General features: G+C 33.1%; 1 protein-coding gene across 1 annotated transcript; it reads right to left on the bottom strand.

Annotated features, from left to right (window-relative positions):
- Positions 1-5,072: 5,072 nt before the first annotated feature.
- LOC111400521 lies at positions 5,073-5,597 on the bottom strand. Its single transcript, XM_023027931.1, has 2 exons — positions 5,406-5,597; positions 5,073-5,237 (listed from the first exon to the last, which is right to left on the bottom strand). The coding sequence occupies exons 1-2, from the start codon at positions 5,595-5,597 to the stop codon at positions 5,073-5,075; spliced, it is 357 nt and encodes a 118-aa protein (XP_022883699.1).
- Between the last annotated feature and the right edge of the window lie 10,094 nt (positions 5,598-15,691).

Genomic DNA, 15,691 nt, shown 5'->3' on the forward strand with positions numbered 1-15,691 from the left:
GCAAGAATTAGGTTTGCTTATAAGTGAGAGACGTTGGGATCAGTTGGCCACTTTAGAGTTACAAAATTCGAAGTCACAATGATAATAAAATTATTCGCAGGTCAAGGATGAAATGAATCATCGGTTAACATTTAAAAGGTTTGACGTGTTGAGTCGGAGCTGATTATAAATAACATGATGATACATAGATAGTCTTGCATTATGTATTAGATAGTCTTGCATTATGTAGTTGAACTATGGGTAAAAAATGATGATACTGCAAACTTGATGAATGTGGTGAAATATGCAATCAGACCCCGAAAAGTAACAAATTTGTAGATAAAAATTGGATCCCATCAATGTTTTTAATCTAATTTTGTAGAAAACTGGTTAACTACAGAAGGAAAAGGCAAAACCCATACCAGACAGGGGTAAAGAAAATCTAGGATCGACAAAACCTTTGTTCACCATAACTTTTAAGCAGTTGCGGTCAATGAACTTGATCTGTAGCAAGACCTCTTTGCTGCTCGAACAATGTCCTCGACCTGAATAATAGATTTCAAAGCATCAAAACGAGATCAGGGAATTGTAAGTGTTATGCCCTAAATCCAATCGATTTAGGTTGTAAACACTTTTAATATGTTTAGCATTTAATTTTGACAAGATCTATTATTTATTTAAATTAATTTTGTGATAAATAATATTAAATAATAGAGTCCCAAAATCCAAGTTTAAGTGATTTGTTAATCACAAGAAATTGTGATTGTGAGATACAAATTATATATGATTGGATCTTGAATAAACCGTGGTCGTAAGTAATAACGAGATACGAATATCGTTAATACAGATAGACCATCACGTTTGGCATTTCTTACTTGTGAAGTAAGTAGCTGATTTCACGAGTTAAAGTGTGGTGACACTTAAATGAACACGTGGATGTTTTGTTATAGAACAAAACATTAGAGACCCGTTAAGAGATTCCACATGGATAACTATCTTAGTGTCAATGGTTAATCTTTAATGTTCGGTAGTGGAATTGGTCCTATGATTTGAGGTCATCATAGTGCCTTGTATGAGGACAGTCATACTTTAACGGTGTTGGATGTTGCTCTGCCAAGGGCCGCTAAGACGACATCATTCGGATATGTCAAGAACCATATGAAGGTTGTGAATGAAAAATAGAGGATTAATCACTCTTAGATAGTAAGAAATTGTGATCTACATTTCGTTCAATTAAGTCAATAACGAAATTCTTGGCCAAGGTATACATATTAGTCGAAAATTGATTTTCGACTCATATTGACTTAATAGTAGAATGAAAGATATGGTCGATAATCAAGATTGACACATTTCCATATCTTGTAGTTGATCGGATCATATTGACGAAGAGATTATAGTTTCATGGTAAACGAACAGTTTTGATTTTGTCATACTACGTGACATTTTCCGTCACATGTGTTTCCCTGATACATTGCTAGATGTCAATCTGGGACGGCGAGTGTGAATTTGTGATAAATTAAAAGGGTGTTTAATTTATCAGTTTTGATTAGATCAAAATAATTTTTCACATCGTTAGACATTGTGGTCGGGAACCTAATGGGTCGCACACAAAAGAGAATTGGAAGATTACAAATTTTCAATAAATTAATTTAACAATCGTTGGATAAATTAATTAATTAGATTGGTTATTTATGTCCCCGAATTAATTAATTAAATTAATTAATTCACGGATCAGATTTAATTAAATGGATTACTTAAATATTGGATCGGACCGGACCGGGTCGAGCTTGTTTGGGTTTATATAAATATATGGCTAAGGTTTAAGATCCATATTGTTTTTTATAATTCTTGTTGGCACAAGAGGAAAAATCCTAACAGTTGCAGTCTATTCTCTGTGTGGATTTCATTGGAGGCTGGACAATTGGACAGCTGTAGGAGACAGATTCAAGTTGCTGAAAAAGGGATAACGTAAAGGAGTTTGCAAAATCAAGAAAAATATATAATTCTCATCATAGTTCTTATCTAAATATAAAGATGAATCTTGGTGAGAATTGAAACTGTTTTATTTCCGCTGTGCATGTTTAAGTAAATTCCCAACATGAATGAGTTCAACAACATGCGGGATCCTTTAAATGCAAACTGAGAAAATAATAACATGGTATGGAAGTAGTCTATTTCTTATTTCTTGTGATGTTTCTACTACCGGACTACGTATCTAAAGATTTTCCAATTCCCACTTTATTTTGAAGCTTTGGTGTTGGCTAGGTCTCTCTTTTGGCTTGTACACATGATCTTTCAACTCGTTTATTCTCCCCATAGTACGTATATATGGACTATGCAAATAACAGTGGAGGACGAAACAATCTTTATACCAAACCCTCTATTTATGAATTGTTCTGAAAGGTATACATCAAACTGGTCGTAGTGCACAAGGGAAATGGGTTGAATGATCCAATAGAATCTTAGGTATCGTACAATTATGCGATTGATGATAAAGAAACAAGTGGAGTTGGGATTTTTGAAGGAATTTAAAGATAGGTTACTTGCGGTCTCAAACTAGTGCTAGTGCACTTGGGGATTGGGTTGAGAATAGAACTTTGGGCATCAAACAATTATTCGCTTGACGATGAAAAAATAAGTGGAGTTAAGATTTCCAAAGAAGTAACAAAATTACCTCGCACGTAGGAACTAGAAGTCATGTCGAATAGGCTGCCTCGGTGTATTGCAATAGAGAAAACAAGGAAACAAGGGCTAATGTCTCTAGGTATTTTCCTGAAAGCGAAAATTAATAAAGCAAAAAACATGCAAGCGAAAGTTTGACACTTTTGGGGGGCATAAATGCGTACGTTTTGCATGAAAATATAGGTCCCAACCCCCAAAAGTAAATGCACTCTATCTCATTGGAAATTAAGGGCTAAAACTATGTATCTTGCCTTTGACAGAGAGAAATGCAAGAGAGCTTCTAGCTATAAAGCAGCACGACGAAGAAAAAAAGTTGCATTCTAGTAGTTTGGCTAGGAGTTTAACTAGTGGATGTATTCGAAAATTTAGCTATGTTCTCATCATTCGATGACAACCTAAACATTCTTGGTATGATGAAAGATAATCTATTTTGATAATTTTTTTTCAATTTCCATTTTCAGATTTCAGGTATGCTTTTGTGCTGTGTTTTCACTATTGTTTTAAGGAATGTTTTGAGACCCATATGGAGACCTCGATGTAATATACGTTTTATTAGGATATTAGCTCTTATCCCAAAATCTTAAATTCAGATAGGAGCCAAAGATAGAGATATAGAGAGATAAATATATACTCTTACGGTTTTTGGGGCCTTATGTGAATTTCTTTATTATCTACGCACTTTTATCTATTGTTGTTCACATAGGGATAATAATAAATTCATATACAGATTTAAATTTAATTTTGCTCTAGAAACTAACAAATAAGCTACGAAATTTCTATGAAGTGCATGTATTTTTTAAAACTTGATGAACAAAATTGAATTGAAATAACTATGGTGAAATCACAAGTTGTGACATTTTAATTTCATGGAATTTTTTTCTGGAGAGAAGATTGTTAATCTCTATTCCATCAATCATGGTTAAATTTTCATTTAAAACATAATCAGATTTTTTAAATAGAATTAGGATTAAGTAAATTTCGATATTTAGTAGATTCTATATTAATGAACTTATGAGAAATAATACCGTTGTTGGGACCAGAGCCGGTCCTGTGTTTGATGGGCCCTGAGGCAAATGATGAAAATCAGGCCCCCCAGTGACAAAATTCAAAGATGTATTATGCGACTAATTGCTAACTTAAAAAACTAACATTAAAACAATTACTAAATATATCATAGAAACGATTTATATTATAAACCATCAAACCAAAAATTTCAAACAATTAGTTAAATACTATTCGTCTTACTATTTTAGAGGTAAAAATATCAATCAAATTTGAATAACTTAGCTGCTCAACCATTTCTTTTTCTATTGATAACATAGCCAACTCGTTTAATCTTTCTTGCGACATAGTTGATCGGAGATAGATCTTGATCAACTTTAATTTCGAGAAACTTCTTTCCGCAAATGCAACTATAACCGCTGTGGTTAACAAAATTTGATAAGCAATATAAGCATTTGAAAAACAAACATCCAATATCTTCAAATACTATAGCACTTCAATTGCTCTTGTTGCTTCACTTAATATATAACACCTCAAGATTTGTAACTCCGAACATAAATCATCCCCACTAATGTTCGAACGCCCATCATGTTGAAGATATTTCTCAAAATTCAAACAAGAGTTCAACAAATTTGAAAAAGTTGCACCCCTTAATCTTTTCAATTTAAACAAAAATTCAAATGTGCTATCATATTGTTTGAATTGTTCAAATCGGGTCCTCAGAGAAGATAGAGTTTGATCAATTATAAAAATAAAGTACTCAACTCTAAAAGATTCTTCTGCTGATTCCTCTACCTCATCACTACCGCTTTCATCAAATTGTTTTTTCTTCGAATTATGCGTTTTTCTGTAAATACAGTTTCAATTCCCATTTCGCTTGCCTTTTTTGTCGCTTCATTTTTGACAATAGCAAATTCAATTTCTCTATATTCTTCAAGAAATGAAACAAGTCCTTGCAAGAGGTCGATAGCATGATCAATATCCATGGATTCGGTTTGAAGAAATTTACTCACAATATTGACAGCACGAAACAATCTGTACCAGATTATCATGCCAAGCAAAAACTCAAAATTTTGAAGTTCATGTGTTGCTAACGATTCGGTCTCACTCTTCACTTTAGGATCTTCATTATTTTCTACCAAATCAAGTAATGCATCTCTTATTTGTGCAGTTTGCTCCATTATAAGCTTCACACTTTCAACATGACTTTCTCAACGTGTTTGTGACAATGACTTCATTGTCAACCCTTGTACATTATCTTTGAAAATTTTTCATCGCTTGGTAGAAGAGGAAAACACCGTGTAGATGCATTGTATCACTCCGGAGAAAAATACAGCTTTGGAACAATAGTTCACCATATCACATAATGCTAGATTTAGACTATGAGCGCCACATGGAGTATAGAAAGCTCAGGGATTCATTTCATGGACTCTTCTTTGCACACCTTTGTGCTTCCCGCTCATGTTAGATCCGTTGTCATACCCTTGCCCTCTAATGTCATCAATATCGAGATCAATTTTTATCAAAGCCTTTTGAAGCTCGGTTGCAAGTCCAAGTCCTGTTGTGTCATTTACCTTCAAAAATTCTAGTCAATGTTCTTTAACTGTAGGTAAGTTTGCCGAATCATCTACAAATCGTACAATTAAAGATATTTGCTCTTCGTGACTTGCATCTGGAGTACAATCAAGTATAACTGCGAAATATTTTGCATGTTTAACTTTCTTGACAATTGAACTTCTCACCTGATTAGCTAACAATTGTATTAACTCATTTTGAATTTTTTTGCCAAGATACATATATTGAATCTCTCTTACTTTAGCCCACCGAAGGTCCTCTTGCATTACTAAATCAAATTCACTTACCATTTCCACTATTTGTAAAAATAGGCTATTATTCTCAACATGTAACGTCTCATCATCTCCTCGAAATGACATTGTGTTTTTCGCAAGTCTTTTCACAATAACGATTATCCTTGTTAATACATGTCTCAAATGTTCTCTTTCAGCATCAATAAACAATTCAACGCTTTTATCAATTGTAGTTTTTTATCGAAACCTATTTTTCAATTCAATCTAGATAGTCATGCAACGTAAATGCTCCTCATTCCCTTCATGACTTTTAATAGACCGATGCAAATTATGCCAATCTGTGAATCCATCATTACCTAGTTGGCCAACTTTGGTCACATTTATTGGTGTTTTAAACAACTTGCAACAAAAGCAGAAGATTCTGTCCATAGACACTGAATACACTAGCCATCTTCTATCAACTGTTTTCCCATTTGGTAGCAATCGCTTATATTGTGAAGAATCGAAATGTCCATTTGTATAGTCTTTCAGAAACGAGATGTCATCAACTCTTTTTGGACCCCTTTCAACTAAGTAATCCATTTTCTTTGATCAATAATTTTCCAATTCCCGAGATCATCCAAATTTAAAGAAAAGTAACCCTCTTCTTCCTTATCATCTTCTTCATTATTAGAGGCGGACTTCATCACTTCTTCTTCCTTATCATTTACTTCGTTAACGTTGGTAGGTTGACTCACTTTTTCATCCTTATCATCTACTTCATTAACATGGGCATGTTGAATCTCTACTTCATTCTCATTCAACACATTCACATTGTTACTTTTGAAGTACTTGTTAATATCCCCTGCTTTACTTTGAATTAATGCAATTTCATTTCATTTCCTTTTCTTCTTTTGAGCACCAGACTCATGTTTAGGAGGCATAGTATAGGAGTGAATATTTAATGTCCAATGATTAACCTAAAAAATAATTACACAATATCTCAATCATCTCACAATTATAGTTTCAAATATAGTTACTACGGGCGCCTGTGCAATTGTTCATCGTACAATAAGCAATCATATAAGCCGATCAGGTTGCAATTATATAAGACGACAAGGCTTCAAACATTTCCAATATCTTCAATAACAAGTCAGGGCAAGCCATTACTTACTTGAGAAGCGAAATTTTGTTGAAGATTGTGAAATTACACCGTTGAGAATGATCCCATTTTCTGAACTAGGAGTAAGCCGATCGCAATTTTAAAATTTTTAATAATAGCTCCAAGTGCATTCACAATGGCCCTTACAAATTGAGACAGAGACATCTCTTAGAATCAACTAAAATTAAGGGAGTAAAGTTAAGAAAGAAGAAAGCAAGACAATTAAAATATCATAATCTGCATTCCATAGACATCAAAGTGGAAAAGCATTAACTTGCAATATTGCCTTGGCCAAATGATGGTAGACAGACAAGCACTCAAAATGCAAAGCTCTATTAATGTTGATTGGTAAACAAAAATATAAAAGGCAAAGAAAACTATTTGCCCATATGATCACCTCAAGTACATATAAATCTAGCTGACAAATCAAAGACACTAAATGCAAGGATGCTTTGTACATAGAGATTAAAAGAACCAAGGTAAAATCTAAGATTTAGCCCCCATTTGGCTCCCATTATGTGGAAAAGAAAATGGGTGGAATAGTATTTTTTTTTTTTGAAAAATGAATGGTTGAAAAAGAAGGAAAAAATTTCAATTTACGTGTAAAATTATTTTATGGAATATTGTATGGTTGAAAATAAGAGAGAGAAAAATGAAATGTAATGAAATGAAAATTAATGGAGGCCAAATGGGGGCTTAATACTACTGTCAACCTATTCTAGAATACATCAAATACTACTCTCAAATACTGTGATTAACAAGCAAGATAACAACATTTCATCTTGGTTTTCCAAGGCTAAGCACAGTAGAAATCATTCTCTTAAATCTTAGTAAAGGCTTTATGCCGTCAACCTCAGCACTCCAAAATTCCCTCTCCAACAAACACAACTCTTAAATGAAAAGATTTTAAATTATAGTTTCCATGTCATGAGCTTCAGTGTAGTTATAGGAATTGGTATATGATTTAGCCAGAAATACAAGTGCAAATTTAACAAAGATGTCAAAGTGTGCAGGGTTATTGCCATTGGATTACATTATTCACCCTAATAAAAGATTTAGCTACTCATAACGAAAGAGGAAAAACAATAGATTGTTTTAGAATACATCACCAAATTTGTAATAAAGATATAGAAGAAAAATTATAAATCTTGCACCAAGATCTCCTTTATCTTCCAATCAATGATCCAAACCTCCAATTGCTTGATGTTTTCCTCCCTTAAATTTCCCCCTTTAATCTCAGATGTGTTTCTTGTCTCTCAATGTATAAATCCCCTTCTCAAAGTGTGAAAAATTGTATTTATAGGTGCCTCCACATTTGTGTCGAAAATAGGGTTTTAATGGACTTTAAAATGAGCCAAAAATGCACCTGAAGTGTACCCAGGTGGTGCCTCCTATGGTGTCAAAACTATGTTTTGGTGGTGCCCACCTTTCGAGGGGAAAATTAGACTGCACTTTTTTCAATATGTTTATCATAACATTTTCTCCCAATATCCAAGTGAGGTGACTCAAGATGCGTTAGAAAGCTACTCAAAGTAATACAACTTTTCTTCAGATATCATTACCAAATTTGATTGTTTGCTATGCCGAAATTGGGTCCCAATATGAGGCTAAAAACGGTGAATAATCTTTTTCGGTTGGAAATTAATGTGTGATCATACTTTGATTATGTTTCATCCCTTTGACGTCTTTCTTTATCCAATTGACTCCAAATACTCTTGAATCTTCATTACGAGGTTCGACACAACTTTTGAGTATTTTCACTTTAGTCCCCGAACTTTGGATCTCTTACAACTTAGCCCTTTTATTCAATTTTGCCAACTTTTGCTTATTTCCTTCAATCTCATCTACCTATACCTCAACACCAAAATATACATTAAAGTGCTCTAAAATTTAAAGGAATTAACTAAACATCAAGTTTAAATAGTACCTAAAGTATGAGTAAAATATACTCATCCTTATTCCATATAAATAGGTCATCCATTTAGTGAATGGGCTATGAGTAACCATTATTTAAAATTTTGCTTCAAATGACCCACTTAGTTTTTCAAGTCAAGCTATTAAATGTGGTGTTGATTTCCTATTTCAACCATCGGTCGAAATCTATGAAATTAACCTTTAAACATCATCACCTGTTGGAGGTCGTTTAGCAGCAAATAGCCTACAAATAGTTTTTTTAACCTTCACAATTCTTTATTATTATTATTTTTTTTAAAACCTCTTCTTATGTTTATTTTTACCCATGGGGACACTAATGTGTTCAATTAGTGGGCTAGACAATTTTTTTGTTAGCCATGTAGTGAATAGAATGTCTATTAATAATTTTGGACACCTCTTTTCAGAGATTTTGATTAAACTTGTAATTAATGATGGGGAAAAGTTAATAAAGATGAAGCCATGAGCACTCGTTCTCTCACCCACTCTGAAGTTGATTAAATCACATGATTTTAGAGTTGGAAGAATGGTTGAAGATAGCAAAGAAGAAGGGCCGATATTTTTACAAAAAGATTTTCAAAGTAATGTGCTTGTGCTAAGTTCTGTTAACTCAGAATTTTAGATCAGTATATGAAGACAAGCTACCAGATTTATGGGATGTGAACATCAAGTGCACGTTTAGTGCATATTTCGAGCAAACTACTTCCGTTTCTCACTCATTATTTTGCATCCACTCTCTCATATACTTGACACTCTTCCCTTTCTAAAATTTTCAGTCCAAGTTCGAGATATCCTCACCATTTTGGATTTGCTAAAGCAAATGGTAGGGGGGGGGAAGGTATTCAAATTTGCTTAGGTCAAAGAAAGTGTCAAACAGTATTTGAATGGTTTCTCATCGCTTGAAAATGCTCAAGGAAGAAGAATTTGATCCGATTAATGTTTTTTGCTTTTGTGGCAATGTCTCTAAACCAATTTGAAATTAATACTATTTCACTCTAGTCCCTTCACTATAAAAATATATAAAAATATATATATGTGGACCAAAATAATTCTATAAAATTTCGTGACTTTATAGTATATACACACGGGCTATCTAATTTATGGGATGTAAACATCAAGTGTATTTTTCATGCACACTACTTACGTTTCTTACTCTCATTGTTTCATCATATAAATACATACTCGACACATGTCCCTATGTTTTGAATCAATTACAAAAGACCCCCCAATCTTTTCAAATTGGCTGAAACAACCTCCCTTGCCCCGCCCAAAAAAATAAATAAAATAAAATATGACATTTGCGGTGAGGAAGACCCATTTTTTCATTTTCTAAATAAAGCATTGTGAAATGATGAATAATCCTCATATTTCAATAATACAAAATCAAAAGAAAAAAAAAAACTAATTTCGATTGTAGTCCTAACTTTTCCAAAAAAAAAAAAAAAATGAGCCCCAAATAAATAATTAAAAAATTAAAATTAAAATCCCTTTCATCAGCACCACCACCATTAAATAATAGCATAAATCAATTCCAATACCTTCTATTAGAATATAGGGGAAAATCTGAATACTTGTTGAATCAACACAAAGAAACCCAATTCCATTTTAAAACCCGACTTCATTTTTCCATTTTAAATTTAAATAATCTCAAAATCAACAAAGAACGTAGAACCATTTTCCAATAAATGCATCCACATACATAACCAATATCACCGAGAGAAAAGAACGAAAAAAATCTTGAAACAAAACCAAATAGTGCTTATAAAGATTGCACCTCAACAACATTTTTAAGCAAGAGATCATCTTCTAGAATCCAAACCTAAAGAGGTACCACTGTCGAGTGACCGGACGACGTGACGAACAGAAGGAGAAGACACAGACACTTAGACGAGCAGTAGCACCGGAGCACGTCGACGTCGAGAAGAGTAGTAGCAGCCCTAAATCGTATAATTCATATTTCAGATTTTGGGAATTTTTGAATTTGGGTAAATGGGTTATGATATTGGATTTGGATATATGAGTTGGGTTGGGATTTTAGGGTAAATGGATTGTGGGTTGTTGGATAATTAGTTTTGGGCCAGCTTATATTGTTTAAAAAAAAAAAATTAGGACAAAAAATAGGCCCCTTAATGGTCTTGGGCCTGAGGCACGGGCCTCACTGGCCTCACCCCAGGATCGAGCCTGATTGGGACAAATATTATTCATGGGTGGTGGTATATGTAGACTGTGAAAGCGAACTCATCCCTCATTTGCCAACTAAAAGCAATAAGTGAGGAATGAAAACACAGAAGGCTCGCATACATATAAGATGAGCCATTCTCCATTCTAGGTTGGCAAAAAAATTGTTATTAAAGCACACATGAGCAAACATTTAAACCATGATTTCGAAGTCAATGAGCTCATGACACATAAGCTCATGAATATAACGTGATATTTAAAACAAAATCGGTCATAATCCAGCCAATAGGAGGCCGCCACCTATTTTTTTATCTGAAATGATCAAATTACTCCCGAAACCTTGAGGGAAATCTATAAATACTCTCATCTGATAAAAGAAAATCATGCAAATTCAAATATCTCATTTTCAAATAGTTATTTCTCCTATTGCTTCGATTTGAGCATCAAAATTAATGAATTTAGGAGGTGAAAACACTGATCAGCTTGGTGAGAGGAATTTGTTGATCGGAATTTTATTGTCAACATACCCTTTCACAAACGTGCCACTCCTGAAATGTTGAACATAAAATCTCAAATACGAAGTTTGGGTTGTGTCACTTGTGATTGACTCTTGTAAGTACTTAGATGACTTCTGTTCTCAAGGAATGTTGTTTAGTACACTTACCATTGCAGCCAATAGGGACATAATTGACAAGCTATGTGCTCCATGGTCGATTGGAAGAGCTAAATCCTTGACAGATGGTACCTAGTAAAATGCAGCTTTCGTAAGCTAGACGTTTTTTTCACCATGCATGCTGGAAGAGAAGGTCTAGCATGAAAGTTAAGAGCCAATTAGGATGGCCGAAGGATGACGCCTAAAAACCAAACAATTAATTATGAGTTGAACCCATAATAAAGAGTGAAGTTAGGCAAGTCATCCTTGGCTACCAAATCAGGCTCATCAATTCCATACCAGGCCTCTCTTCCTTTCGCTTAAATTGCTTGATGAATTGATTCAACAGCAAATAAGCCATATATATATATAGGCACTGAAAAAGGGCAAGACAATACTTTTTAAGTCAAAACACCTTTGCCTTCTCTATTAGGTTGAGTCTCTTCGAATGTTGATATGCATGAATTGAGTTATCATAAGGGCATATATTCCTCCAGTTGGAGGGAGGGAACCTTACTTATAATGTTTTGCCAAGTGCCATATTGTTATAAGTCAAATAACATATTCGAATAGAAAAAAGTCTGAAAATTCATCCAAAATATGTGTAAGTTGCAAAAAAAGGATTTTGTAGTTGACCTTAAAATTGGAATCGAAACTGTATACCGGGCTAGTTGCATCGGTCACAATTTGAAGGAATTTCATGATTGCATTTTTTAAGAAAAAGGAATTTTGGTTAAGCAACGAGTAGGCCTTGAGATACATCATATATGTTATGAAATATGAATATTTATCTTAATTGGTAGTAAGTTTATATTTGATTTTTGAATTTATATATATTTAATTTTTATTCGGTTCAATTTCGACTGAACTCTTTGAGTTTGACCCTTGAACTTCTACTTTTTCAAATAAAGTCATGAATCTTAAAATATCGGTTCTAATAAAGTAACATTCACAGCCCATTAAAAAAATGCGATAAGCAATTTTGTTGTCCATTATATGTTAATGTCACAACCATTTCATCTGTCTACTCTAAAAAGAATGTCAATGCTTATAACCACCAATCTTTCTCTTAATTTCTTCCCTTTGACTACATATATTCAGCACTTTGGATTGAAATTTGGACATCTAGTCCAAGTTAAGAACTTTATTCGAAGCTTCTTCGTGAAAAAAGTGCCCAAAGAGAAGCAAATCAATTCATATTCTTTTGTAGTTGCAATAGAACGTGTCCATACTTAGCTACATGGCATGCAATCTTTTTGACATTTTCAATCATGATATGTCCTTAATGTGGTCAAATTTGTTTTCGGTCTCTGAATAAAATTTTGATATCTCACTACAATTTTGAGACGTCAAAATTTTATTAGTAAAACATATAAGGAGACAACAAAAATAGGGTAATGGATGTGAATTACTTTTATTTACACACTTGTTGATCTCGCTTTAGTATTTAGAAACAAGATGTAGTTTATAGTATTTAGAGATATTTTATGCTTAAATATTAATAGGAAAAAGAAGCAAAATAAAATTATAAGTTCAATATTCAGTAGTACATAAGTCTAGACATTACAATGACCATATTTTTTAGGATTAAGCTCCTTTGCCAGAAGAATTATGACATAAGGTTTGACAAAATTCTATATGGGAAAAATGATTTGATGAAAAAGATAATTTTGTTTTAAACAGTCCAAAAATAAAACACCATGTGACATTATGTTAATGATTCAAGCATTGTAGCATGATTATATTTTTTTATATTTTTCTCCAATTATCAAATCTTCCATACCAAACGTACGATAAGGGTATGTTTGTGCCCAGTATTTTTTTCCCTTATCAATCATTATTATCAAAATCATATAGGTATGTTTGATTCTTAGTATTCAATAGGACTTGATAATACACTGTACAAGATTTTAACTTTTTCTATGTTTTTGTAATGACTAATTTGTACAATTTACCCCACCAAACAAAAGTAAGTGCATGTGGAATACACATATGAACATAGTTTGATATTATCCTAGATTTAATCTTCGATTAATTGGAAATTAATTTAAACTATGAGGTAGTATTTGATGTAATAAATTAAACGAAAAGTCTATTTTACGAATAATGCTACGTAGAACAACTCGCTCTCGTTTACGTGACAACACAATAACATAAATCATAATTTTTTGAAATAGAAGCTATATAAGATACATTTTATTGGATCTATCATTTGATGTCACTATATTCAGGTACATGCTAAACATGAGTAATGCATCATAGATTAAATTTGTGAATGCTTACACTTAAAATTGTTGTACAATGAATTTACATTCAAATAAATGTTTGGAATTTAAAATTTAATTGCTAAATTGTGAAGAATTAAATAAAAATTACTCATAAAATATAAATTCTTTCTTTGGCCTAGTTATCGATTAGAAGAATTAGTTCAATGGATGCTACTGATTTGAACTAATAATTATTAGTAGTCATTTCAGTATGTTAGCGTTAACCTCTCATGAGTCTGGAGAAATGGATGAGTACTCCATGCTATATAGATTACAATTAGTTGTTGCACATGAACAATAGGGCTTGTATTTAATTTCAACTTTCTGATGGAGGGTGTTTTCGTCATTAATTAATTTAGGTTCTTATTTCATAAGACCAAATAAAACTTCGTTTCTTGGGGAGTCAAGTTTTGTCTTATATTTGAATAAAGAATTGCAGTTCTTGAAAAATCTAACCCTTTGTGTGTGAAAAATTATTACTTGAGTTGTGTTCATTGTCAATCTGTTCAAGACTCTGTACTGTGGTCTACCTTTCAAACACTTTTATAGACTTCTTTTTAAATGCTATTGAAACAGACAACATAGGATTATACTAACAATCTATGATCTCCAAGTCAAAATATACAAATAATATTAAATGTAGACAACATTTTGTCCTCGAATAATTTCCTCAAATGTAAAAACAGCGTATGACTTAAATTTTTGTGATACATTCGCGGAAAGTTTAGTGAGGAAAAGATAGAGCACAACACAGATAAATGACACCATAATAGATAATGTAATTCTACTTCAATATTTGGCAAAATGGTCGCAAATATCAATCCAACCAGTGTGGCTGTTCCCATATTTCCCTAAGTACCCTATTGCGGTTGCTGCTGCGCATCCCGACATCAACAACATTGTCAAAATCTGTTGATCGAACAATTTCAAATCCTTATTAGTATGGATAAAATTTTTGTTTATTTTTCTTCTGTCTACATCGTATTATGTATGCTATAATTATAATTGGCGTACCAAGTCGTGCAGAAAGATGAAGTAATTTCTTGAATCCACAGTTTTGTAGCCAAGAATGGAAACAATAAACAAAGACAGAAATGAAAATGCACAAGCAATAATATTTACAAGTGCAAAGAACCTGCATCCAACAACAAAAATCGAAAGTCGAAAATAGTATGCATGATTATACAAAAATATGCCCACAAGATTAATGTAAATTAATTTCTTTATTTTACAAGTTTTTGTGTAAGGTTGTTGGTGATAAAAATTAAAGTCGCATTGAATAATAGATTTACTTGACAGCCGACGAATAGCTATAAAGTGCATCGATGACGATCCCGATCGAAAACCACAACTGTTTGCTTGCTGGTGAGGACAAGCCGTGTAGCAGCCAATGTACCTGCAATGGCCAAAATTCTTAACAGAATCTGTGCTGCAAACGATATTTTTTTAGTTTTATGCACACATTTATTTCCAGTATTTTCCATTATTTCTTCTGTCTTTTTCTCTTCCTTCCTGAATTACTGCAGAAACAGAGGAACAGATGGTATTTATTGGGAGAGACTGAGGGATGAATAATTCAATATAAAGTCGTAGCTAATTGGTAGATTTTATCATTTACTGTGAAGAGAGGGGGGCGGGGGGGGGGTAGAGATAGATAATTCTTCTTTTAGGAACACTGCCACCCAGAGTATACGGGTGCTGTGCTGCATAGCATTATTTTTTTAGTGAACCCTCGACTTGTGGCTAATCTTTAAAGGTTGAACCCCAACTTTAAGGGTCCCCCACCGCCCCTGCCCTGGAGTATCGTGAGGAAGGTAAATCGTAGGTTATGTCTCCAAGGGTAGAGAGTAGAAGGCTGCTTGTACACTTGCACTTACCCAAGAGTCAAATCCATATTTCAGGGACTTGTGGCTAATCTTTGCTTCCCCTTATATTGTATTTAGTATGAAACTAGCAACAAAATTACAAGATTTTGTTTTTTGTATTTAATATTGTCTTGATACTCATTAATGGATAGTCCAAAATGATTTTATAGTTTTTTGGTATTTTA

Source organism: Olea europaea, chromosome 10 (assembly GCF_002742605.1).
Source record: "Olea europaea var. sylvestris chromosome 10, O_europaea_v1, whole genome shotgun sequence".
Classification (NCBI taxonomy): Eukaryota; Viridiplantae; Streptophyta; class Magnoliopsida; order Lamiales; family Oleaceae; genus Olea; species Olea europaea.

Excerpts from the sequence above, each read along its gene's own strand:
- LOC111400521 (XM_023027931.1), bottom strand. The coding sequence starts at position 5,597 with ATGTCATTTCGAGGAGATGATGAGACGTTACATGTTGAGAATAATAGC. Across the intron at positions 5,238-5,405 it reads TACAATTGTTAGCTAATCAG|GTAAATGACACAACAGGACT; the intron begins GTGAGAAGTTCA and ends GAATTTTTGAAG.